Genomic DNA, 11696 nt, shown 5'->3' with positions numbered 1-11696 from the left:
CATCAGGGCGGCTATAAGAAGAGAGGCCATAAGTGACATGAGCCTTTTGCTCACCAACCTGACAGCAGGATGAAATTCCTCGTGTTGGCTGTTCTGCTCACAGGTAGGTGAGTTCCCCCAGCTCCATCCCTTCTTGCAATGACATCTCTCTCCTCCTGGGAACCACAGCTCACAGGGCTGGCCAGATGTAGAGTCTTTTTCAGAGCTCATGATGGGGCATGAGAGCTCCAATATTGGGGTTCCCTCAAAGCCCCCCACAGCTGGCACCTTTCCATCCTTCAGATCTGAATTCAGATGACCCCTCTCAGAAAGCCTTACCCCTGTCCATCCAAGCTCAGAGGGCCCCCTCTCCTCTTCCTCTGCCATATGGCCTTGGTATAAGAAGTTAGCACCTCCCTTTGCCTGCAATTCATATCTTTTTTTTTTTTTCTGATTTTTTGCCATTTCTTGGGCGGCTCCCGCCGGATATGGAGGTTCCCAGGTTAGGGGTCAAATCGGAGCTGTAGCCACCGGCCTATGCCATAGCCACAGCAACGCAGGTATCCAAGCCACATCTTCGACCTACACCACAACTCATGGCAACGCCGGATCCCTAACCCACGGAGCAAGGCCAGGGATCGAACCCACAACCTCATGGTTCCTAGTTGGATTCTTGAAGCACTGAGCCCCAACGGGAACTCCAATTCATATCTTGTTGATTCATTTCTTTTGTCATCCTACACCCACACCAAATAGTCTCCACAAGAGCAGGGATAAAAGTACTGCTCTTTAATCCCTGGTGCTGTTTGCACCTTTATTGAATGAATTCATGGAATCAGAATTCACTGGTGTCACAGGGAGTTAAGGATTCAGCATTGTCACCGCAATGGCTTGGGTCACTGCTGTGGTTTGAGTTGGATGTATGGCTGGGGAACTTCCACATGCTGAGGGCACAGCAAAAACACCAAGCAAACAAAAAGAACTTTAGAATTTACTGGAATTCAGATCCCACCTCATTCATCCATTCCACATTGATGGTATCAGAGCTTCCAAAGCACAGTTGAGACTGGGGACTCAGAGGTGAATGAGGCATGTTCCCTGTCTAAGGAACACACACACACACACACACACACACACACAAACAGAGCAGTAGTTTTGTGCAGGTCTGGCCTCTACAAAGAGCAAAGCTGGCTGGATCAGAGAGAAAGAAAACAGGGAGGCAGGAGTAGGGTTTGGAGATGGGCCAAGGTGGCCAGGACACTCCTGCCAGACCTGGCTCCAGGTTCTGTTCCTGGACACAGCTTCTGTCAGCTGCCACCACAGAGGCAGCTCAGGGGGGAGAGCAACCAGCTCCTACCCTTCCTTTGCTCTGGAGTTTAAGCGCAGGGGGTGTCAGTGTCCATAGCAGATCAAGGAAAGGAAGGGCCAGGCATGTGGCAGAGAGTCAACGCTGGTGGCTGATTGGACAGGATCCCCAAATCACCTAGTGCCATCTTCTCTTTAGGACACCAAACTCACAGGGTAGGTAAAGTGTCCTGCTTGTCTAAGTCTGCTGTGCCAAGCCTTGTGCTTGATTTGGGCGAATACTTAGCCAGAGGCAGACTTATTTTTTTGGCCACACCCTCAGCATGTGGAAGTTCTCAGGTCAGGGATCAGATCGAACCAGTGCTACAGCAGCATCTTGGGATTCTTAACCCTCTGAGCAACGCAAAAATTTCTAGAAGCAGACTTTTAAAACTTATTTAATAATTACTGAGTATCTACTATGTGCCAGGCAATTTCTTTAATTCATGTATGGATGATTTCATTCATTTAACTCATCCTATATTTATTGAGTGCTTCCTTTGTGTCAGGCCCAAGGTCAGGCCCTGGGGAATAAAATGCATGAGGCCTGTCCTTGAGGAGTTTGTGGTTCTATGAGAGAGAGGCATTAAATAAACAGAGGGATACAGATGGTTAGAGGTAATATGAAGCAAATAATATGAAGAAAAGCAGTAGTAAAGGAGCCACTTAGCTTGGGTGCTCAGGAAGGACCTCTGAAGAGGTTGCATTTAAACCTAGATGTTTCAGAAGTTCCTGCTGGGGCTCAGCAGGTTAAGAAATCAACTAGTATCCATGAGGATACAGGTTTGATCCTTGGCCCTGCCCTCTGGGTTAACAATCTAGTGTTGCTGTGAGCTGTGGTGTAGGTTGTAGATGTGGCTCGGATCCCGAGTTCCTGTGGCTGTGACATAGGCCGGCAGCTACAGCTCCAATTTGACCCCTAGCCTGGGAACTTCCATATGCCACAGGTGTGGCTCTCAAAAGAAAAAAAAAAGGCCACATATTGTATGATTTCATTTATATGAAGTGTTCAGAATAGGCAAATCCATAGAAACAGAAAGCAGACTAATGGTTGCCAGAGGGGAGGGGGGAAAGGGGAGTGATTGTTAATGAGTATAGAGTGTTCTTTTGGAAGTGATGAAAGTGTTCTGGAATTAATAGTGATGGTTGCACAACTCCATTAATATACTAAAAACCATTGAACTGTTAAAATGGTGAGTTTTCTGTTATGTGAATTTTGTCTCAATTAAATATATATATATATATATATATATATATATATATATATATATATAAATATTTTGGAGTTCCCATTGTGGCTCAGCGGTAACCAACTGACCAGTATCTATGAGGATGAAGGTTTGACCCCTGGCCTCACTCAGTGGGTTAAGGATCCAGTGTTGCCACAAGCTGTGGCTGGGATCTGGCCTTGCTGTGGCTGTGGTGTAGGCCAGCAGCTGCAGCTCAGATTCCCCCTTGGCCTGGGAACTTCCAAATGCCACAGGTGTGGCAGTAAAAAAAAAAAAAAAATATATATATATATATATATATATATATTTATAAATATAAAAAATATATATTTTATATTTTCCAAAAGTTTTTATTAAAAAAAATCCCGACTCACTTTACCTGTTCTTGTGTCCACCACTCTGCAGGGGAGGCAGCTGGCCAGGGTCAAGGGCACAGCATGGGGCTTGTGGGAGCCGATCGGCAGTGGGGTCTCTGGGGTGCCAGGAGCCAACCAGGATGGATTTGAACTCTGGCTGTGTCTTCTTGCAGTGGGCGCTGCCCAGGAAGGCATCAGCTCAAGGGCATTATGGCAGTTTCGTAGCATGATTAAGTGCGCAATCCCCGGCAGTCACCCCTTGATGGATTTCAACAACTATGGCTGCTACTGTGGCCTAGGTGGATCAGGGACCCCTGTGGATGAACTGGACAGGTGAGTGATCTATCTACCTGCAGAGTGTTTCTGGACGGGGGTGGGGCACAAACCAAGGATCTCACAAGGCACAGAAAGGAGATTTGCCTATTTGTTAAGGATAACACACTTTTATCTCTTATATAAACACATGAATCCACTGCTCACTATTAGGGATGGAAAACAGGCCAGATGTAAACTAGTGTATGCTTCTGCCCTCTAGTGGCAGAATTTTGCAGCACAAAGCATCACTGCAAGGATTCCCTCTACAAGGGTGAACACCCAATCACTGCATCTTCAGAATACAGGCTTGTACTGTAGCCCTGCAAACATTTTAAAATCACCTTCTGTTGACCTGATATAAAGACTTAATTTTTTCAAGCCACAGGACAAGCATCTGCCAGAGCATGTCAGCCAAAACATTCCCACGGGTTCCTGAGAGAACAGGGACAGGTTGACCTGCTGCCCTCTACCTCTGCTCCTGCCCAGCTCTGTCCCTCCCCATCTCCAGGTGCTGCGAGACACACGACAACTGCTACAGAAATGCCAAGAACCTGGACAGCTGTAAATTCCTCGTGGACAATCCCTACACCAAAAGCTACTCCTACTCATGTTCTAACACTGAGATCACCTGCAACAGTAGGTTTACTCGTTGTTGGATCAAGGGCCCTCACTAAGCATGGGGGGAAGTCATAGTGATGATAACCACCACTGACTGATCATTTTGCTGGTGCCAGGCAGTGTCTCCTTTAATCCTCAAAACAACCCAATAATAGAAGTTCCTGTCATGGCACAGCGGAAACGAATCCACCTAGGAACCATGAGTTTGCGGGTTTGATCCCTGGCCTCGCTCAGTGGGTTAAGAATCTGGCATTGCTGTGAACTGTGGTGTAAGGTCGCAGACTAGGCTCAGATCTGGTGTCGCTGTGGCTCTGGCATAGGCTAGCAGCAACAGCTCTGATTAGACCCCTCGCCTGGGAACCTCCATATGCCATGGGTGTGGCCTAAAAAAGACAAAAGACAAAAAAAAATAATAGATACTGTTATTATCCCCATTTTACAGATGGGGAAACTGAGGCTTAGAAGACTGAGCCAATTGTCTAAAGGAAGGCACACAGCTCATAAATGGTGGTGTTTGATTTTTGAATACAGTCTCTATGACTCCAAAGCCTCTGATTTTTTTTAAAAAAACTATATTTATGGAGTTACCATTGTGGCTCAGAGTGTTAAGAACATGACATGGTGTTGGTAAAGATATGGGTTCCATCCCTAGCCTTGCTCAGTGTGCTAGGGATTTGGTATTCCACAAGCTACAGCATAGGTCCCAGATGCAGCTCTGATCCTGCATTGCTGTGGCAGCTGCAGCTCTGATTTGACCCCTGTCCTAGGAACTTCCATATGCCACAGGTGTGGTCCTAAAAAAGAAAAAAAAAAAAGCTAAAAAAATATATAGTTGATTTACAATGTTGTGTTAGTTTCTGGGGTACAGTAAAGTGATTCAGATACATATATATATGTACTTTTTTTTTTTTTGCTTTTTTTTCTGGCTGCACCCAAGGCAAATGGAAGTTCCCAGGCTAGGGGTCAAATTGGAGCTACAGCAGCAGGCCTACACCACAGCCACAGCAATGCAGGATCTAAGCCATGTCTATGACCTACACCACAGCTCACAGTAACACTGAATCCTTAACCCACTGATTGAGGCCAGGGATCGAACCTGTGTCCTCATGGATACTAGTTGGGTTCATTACCACTGAGCCACAATGGTAACCCCCTATATACATACATATATATACATATATATATATATGCATGTATACACACATATATGTATATATGTACACACACATATTCTTTTTCAAATTAAATCCTCTGTTTTTAACTGCCATTCTATACTGCTCCATTATTTCATAAAAAGAGCTTGGAACTAGCATGTATCAGGTACCAGGCTAGGTATTTATATGAGATGGGTTTTATTAAGTCCATTTTATAGGTTATGTAGGTAAGGCTCAAAAATAGTCACACAACTTATGGGTGGTAGGGCCAGCATTTGAATTCAGTTGCTTCTGATTTGTTTTTGTTTGTTTGTTTTTTAGGGCCACACCTGTGGCATATGTAAGTTCCCAGGCTAGGGGTCAAATTAGAGCTGCAGCTGCTGGCCTACACCACAGCTCACAGCAACACCGGATCCTTAACCCACTGGGCGAGGTCAGGGATCAAACCTGCATCCTCATGGATACTAGTCGGGTTCATTACCGCTGAGCCATGACGGGAAATCCAGTTGCTTCTGATTTTAAAGTCTTTGGTCTTAACCACTAAGTTCTACAGCGCTCATGGTGAAAAGGTGAAATGTGTCCCTCTCTGAAGGCAGTAGTAAAGAGCAGACAATTCAGAGAGATGTAGGCTATTGTCCTGTGAGCCCAGCATTCTGGATTTCCATCGCCCTTTGGTTTGCACTCACAGACACATTCCAGTTTTAAAACACTGTACATGGAGTTTCTCTTATGACACAATGGGTTAAGAACCTAATATCCATGAGGATGAGGGTTTGATCCCTGGCTTCACTCAGTAGGTTAAGGATCTAGCCTTGCTGCAAGCTGCAACATACGTTGCAGACATGGCTTGATCTGTCATTGCTGTGGCTGTTGTGTAAGCTGGCAGCTATCACTCCAATATGACCCATAGCTTTGGAACTTCCATTTATGCCACACCTGCAGCCCTAAAAAAAAAAAGAAAATAAAATATCTTGGAAAATGTTTTATAGACATACTTAATTATTTTAAATATCTGTATAATATTTTATTGCAAGGACATTCTGTAATTTTAAAAATATGTGGTTTAAGGAGTTCTCATTGTGCTTCAGTGGTAACGAACCCAGTTAGTATCCAGGAGGATGCAGGTTCAATCCCTTGCCTCACTCAATGTGTTAAGGATCTGGCATTGCCATGAGCTGTAGTGTAGGTTGCATGTGTGGCTTGGATCCCACATTACTGTGGCTGTGGTGTAGGCTGGCAGCTGCAGCTCTGATTCAACCCCTGGAACTTCCATATGCCACAGGGGTAGCCCTAAAATTTTTTTAAAAAAGTGATTTAGAGAAATTGGAGTTCTCTTGTGGCACAGTGGGTAAGAATCTGTGTTGTCACTGCAGTGACTCAGGTCGCTGCTATGGCGCAGGTTCGATCTCTGGCTCAGGAACTTCCACATGCCCTGGGTATGGCAATTTTTTTTTTTTTTTTGTCTTTTTAGGGCAACACCCACCCCTGGCATATGGAGGTTCACAGGCTAGGGTCTAATCGGAGCTGTTGTTGCTGGCCACAGCCACAGCCACAGCAACACCAGATCCAAGCTGCATGTGCAAACTACACCACAGGGATCCTTAACCCACTGAGTGAGGCCAGGGATCAAACCCACAACCTCTTGGTTCCTAGTCAGATTCATTTCTGCTGCGCCACCATGGGAACTCCCCAAAAAAATTTTAAATAAAATCTAAAGTAGAGAAATTGGCTTATGAAACTTTACTAAGTTGAAATGTACAATACTTAGTTTAGTATATGTTTTAATGTTTTCCACAGAGTTTGCAATTGTTTGCCTATGTTATCAGAGCTCGGCAGCTTTATGAGTTTTAAAAGCAGTGAGTTCATTTAGAGGTGTGAAATAGACAGAACTTTCCAAAAAGTAGCTATTTTTTTTTTAGTCTGTCCCAAATATTGGATTCATTGTTGATTTGAAATTCCAGCTTTTTTGTTTTTGTTTTTGTTTTTGGCTAGAGATTGAACCTGAGCCATAGCAATGACAATGCTGAATCCTTAACCACTAGGCCTCCAGGGAACTCCTCCAGTATATATAAATTTTTTGTCTTTTTGTCTTTTTAGGGCCTCACCCATGGCATATGGAGGTTCCCAGGCTAGGGGTTAATTTGAACTGTAGCCACCAGCCTACACCAGAGCTACAGCAACACTGGATCCAAGCCGTGTCTGCGACCTACCACACAGCTTACTGCAACGCTGGATCCTTAACCCACCAAGCCAGGCCAGGGATCAAACATGCATTCTCATGGATGCTAGCTGGGTTCGCTAACCACTGAACCATGACGGGAACTCCTCCAGTATTTTTTTATTTGCTTTATCAGTCAACCCTAAATTTGCACCAATGGAATAGCCACCAGATCGTTTCAGGTAATTCTTCCCACCCCAGGATTGTACAAAACACCGTCCACGGTGTTCCCTGGTGTCTTAGCAAGAAAAGTGTCCAGCATTGTCACTGCTGTGGTGCAGGTTGGATCCCTGGCCCAGAAACATCTGCATGCCATGGGCGTGGCCAAAAACCAAACAAACAGACAAACAAAAACCGAAGCGTGATCCATCCACTCTGACTCAGTCCTCTGCTCTTTCTCTTTTCCAGGCAAAAACAATGCTTGTGAGGCCTTCATCTGTAACTGTGACCGAAATGCTGCCATTTGCTTCTCAAAGGCCCCATACAACAAGGAGCACAAGAACCTGGACACCAAGAAGTACTGTTAGAGCTAAGTATCACCCCTCGAAAATGTCATCCCTATCTGCTTTATAGCCTTCACCCATACACTGTGCCCTCCAATAAACACCTTATTGAAAAGCCTCACGTTTGGAAATTTTGGGGTTTTCTTTTTCTTTTTCTTTCTTTTTTTTTTTTTTTTTTTTTTTGTCTTTTTGCCATTTCTTGGGCCGCTCCCGCGGCATATGGAGGTTCCCAGGCTAGAGGTCTAATCGGAGCTGTAGCTGCCAGCCTACGCCAGAGCCACAGCAACGCAGGATCCGAGCCGCGTCTGCGACCTACACCACAGCTCACAGCAACGCCGGAACCTTGACCCACTGAGCAAGGGCAGGGACCGAACCCGCAACCTCATGGTTCCTAGTCGGATTCGTTAACCACTGCGCCACGACGGGAACTCCTTTTTCTTTTTCTTTTTATGGCCTAACCTGCAGCATATGGAAGTTCCTGGGTTAGGGAATTAATCTGAGCCACAGCTGTGACCTGAGCCATTGCAGTTGGATTCTTGTTTTGTTTTGTTGTCTTTTTTAGGGCTGCACCCACAGCATATGGAGGTTCCCAGGCTAGGGGTCGAATCAGAGCTGTAGCTTCTGGCCTACACCACAGCAATGCGGGATCCAAGCCGAGTCTGCAACCTACACCACAGCTCACAGCAACGCTGGATCCTTAACCCACTGAGCAAGGCCAGGGATCCAACCTGCAACCTCATGGTTACTAACCATGACGGGAACTCCAGCAGTTGGATTCTTAACCCACTAAACCACAGCAGGAACTCCTGTAGATTATTTTATTGTCTACTGAACATGACTAGGTCTCCTCTTAGTCCTTTGTGAACATCATTCCTTCCAGCCTTGGAAGCTGGATTACAGGGATATTTCTAGGAAGAGAGTACCACAAGACCTGAATGAAGATGAACAACCACTGACGATTTACCCTGTGCCAGAACTACATGTCTCTAAATTCTCTGGACAGCTCGATAGGATTTAGACACTATTAGCAAATCCTATTTTTCTAAGCTGAGCCTCAATAGGAGAGATCACCTGTCTACTGAGATGCATCTGGTAAGTAGCAAACAAGGGACCTGAACCCAGAAAGTTCAACAGACACATGCTTTTAACCATGATCCTGCCCTGCCTGAAGTGGTAGTCTCTTCAATTTGACCCAGATTCACCCCTTCTTTTTCTGCTTTCATTTCCAATGTGTTAAAACCATTTTTTCTGTAACTCCTTTCTAAACCCTTCAAAGTCTTCACCACACTCTACAAGCTGATCTTTACATTGCAGCCATGAAATATAATTAACAATAACAGCTTCTACTTCTTGAGCACTTACTGCATGTCATTGTGCTAAGGGCTTTCTGCATCTCATTAAGTGTTCAAATCAGCTCTGTGAATTCAATATTATTGCCCCCATTTTATGGATGAGGAACTAGAAACTCAGAGAAGTTAAGTCACTTGCCCATGATCACAAAAATGGCAGAGTCAGGATTTGACCAGATCTGTCTGATTGGCATTGCCTGAGCTCTTAACCACTAAGTCACTTGGCCAAGTTTCTCCACAAAGGTTTGTGACTACACTAGCACTGAAATTCACTAGAGAGAGTGGGGAGGGGCACAGAAGAGAATTGAACTGGAAAAGCAAAACTAAGAAAGGACCATGAGGACTATGAGGAGCCATCACCAAGCAGTTTTAAACCACTGAAAGCTGAGAGCATACATATTGTTGGATGTATAGCGGGCAGCAAAGGAGTATGTGCAGAGTTGCCTTTTGACCCAATTTCTCCTTCATTTCATTCATCCATTCAATGAGTATTTATTGAGTCCTCACTCTGGGCTAGACACCAAACAAAATGCTGAGGATACAATGTATTTGCAGCTGGCCTGAAGACAATGATTTATTGTTAGTTTAGTCTTCTCTGAGACTTTTTTCCCCTTGCTCTTCAAACTGGCATATGCTACATTGCATGTGCTATGCTCTACACTCCAGACTGCACCAAGCATTTTGCACAATTATCTCATCATCCTCACAACAGCTCTATAATTGAAGGCATTATCACCTCCCCATTTTACAGATGAGGAAATGGCGAAAGATGAAAAGTAACTCGCCAAATGTCACCCACTCATAGGCAGCATAGCTGAGATCGGAATACCAGTCTGGATAATTTATGGGAAAAGTGTCAATACGCCATGAACCTACTGAAGGCAGAGTGAGATGTCTTAATCATTTTAGTATCCCTAACTGCCTGGTACTGTACTTGACACTTGGGGCACTCAATAATTTCTGAATGTTAAATGAAGTGTTGGTCATTAGGGCTTAAGATATTTTGACAGGCAAGAACAGGACTACTTTTCTTTGTCTTTTGTCTTTTTTTTTTCTTTGTCTTTTTAGGGCCATACCTGAGGCATATGGAGGTCCCCAGGCTAGGGGTCTAATTGGAGCTGTAGCCACTGGCCTACACCACAGCAACTCAGATCTGAGCCATGTCTGCGACCTACACCACAGTTCTCAGCAATGCCGGATCCTTAACCCACTGAGCAAGGCCAGGGATCGAGCCTTCAACGTCATGGTTCCTAGTCGGATTCATTAACCACTGAGCCACGATGAGAATTCCCAGGACTACTTTCAAGTTCAAATTCATCAAACCTAGACTGAATAGCCATTCCATGCATACTGTGCTATAGTATGATTGCAAAGGATACACAATTAAGTTAGACCTGGTCTCACCATTTGAGGAATTGTAAAGGTCATAAATGTCTTGCTTCAATGAAAGGAAACTGCCAGTCCTCTTAGGATGAAAGAAAAATAAGTTTAGGAAACTGTTGCTTATTCCCATTTTTTCACATGATAAAACAAACATCAGAGAGAAGAGAGTCATCGGAGGACTCAAGCTGGGCTCTAAAAATACCCTCTGATGTAAAAACCTACTTTTTTTTTTTTTTAGGGTCACACCTGCCGCACGTGGAAGTTCCCAGGCTAGGGGTCCAATCTGAGCTACAGCTGCCAGCCTACGCCAGAGCAACTCAGAATCTGAGCCGGGTCTGCCACCTATACCACAGCTCAGGAAACGCTGGATCCTTAACCCACAGAGCTAGGCCAGGGATCAAACCCCCATCCTCACCGATACTAGTCGAGTTCGTTAACCGCTGAGCCATGAAGGGAACTCTGTAAAAACCTATTTTTATCATCCCAAAAGTTGGCGCAGAGAACAAATTCTTTTAAAAAATTTACTTATTAAAGTAGAGTTTATTTACAGTGTTCTGTCAGTTTCTACTGTACAGAAAATTGACCCTCCTTTAACGATCTTTTTTTTTTTTTTTTTGTCTTTTGTCTTTTTGTCTTTTTGTTGTTGTTGTTGTTGCTATTGCTATTTCTTGGGCCGCTCCCGCGGCATATGGAGGTTCCCAGGCTAGGGGTTGAATCGGAGCTGTAGCCACCGGCCTACGCCAGAGCCACAGCACCGCGGGATCCGAGCCGCGTCTGCAACCTACACCACAGCTCACGGCAACGCCGGATTAACGATCTCTTAATGAACATCTTCAGGTGCTCATTACAGGAGACCGAAGACTGGAAACAGGGTTACAGAGGCTGGGACTATTTAGACGAATAAATAAATAAACTAGACTGAGAGTAATGTGATGTCTGGATTATGTGTATCCTATAAACCACAGTATCTTCACAGCACTTAGCACACTACACAAGCTCTTTAAATAACTGTTCAAGAAGTACCGCCTAGCGCAATGATTGCCCAAGTCAAAGAGAAACCACGTGGCCATATTTACCTTTTCGAATCACGTGACCCCGCGCGCCCAATCCTATTTGCTGGTCACACTCCTAAGACTGAGGATTTCGGAGGAGGAAATGTGATTGGGTATTTTACGGGCAAGTAGCTCCAGGCTCAGGCCCCGCCTCTCTCGCGCTGGGTTGGAGGTGAGGGCGAGCCAGCGCAGGCGC

General features: G+C 44.9%; 1 protein-coding gene across 1 annotated transcript; it reads left to right on the top strand.

Moving 5' to 3' along the window:
* Positions 1-43: 43 nt before the first annotated feature.
* On the top strand, positions 44-7771 carry PLA2G1B (phospholipase A2 group IB; the record flags this gene model as incomplete). Its single annotated transcript, NM_001004037.1, is given in 4 exon segments — positions 44-103; positions 3082-3241; positions 3732-3859; positions 7622-7771. Coding segments are annotated over 4 exon segments (441 nt in total). The 3' UTR covers positions 7741-7771.
* Between the last annotated feature and the right edge of the window lie 3925 nt (positions 7772-11696).

Source organism: Sus scrofa, chromosome 14 (assembly GCF_054392235.1).
Source record: "Sus scrofa isolate SSC_HxYL_T2T_F1_AM1 chromosome 14, Sscrofa_HxYL_maternal_Yorkshire_Landrace_v2.0, whole genome shotgun sequence".
Classification (NCBI taxonomy): Eukaryota; Metazoa; Chordata; class Mammalia; order Artiodactyla; family Suidae; genus Sus; species Sus scrofa.
The sequence above is the reverse complement of the archived record's forward strand: the minus strand, read 5'-3'. Positions and strand labels throughout refer to the sequence as shown.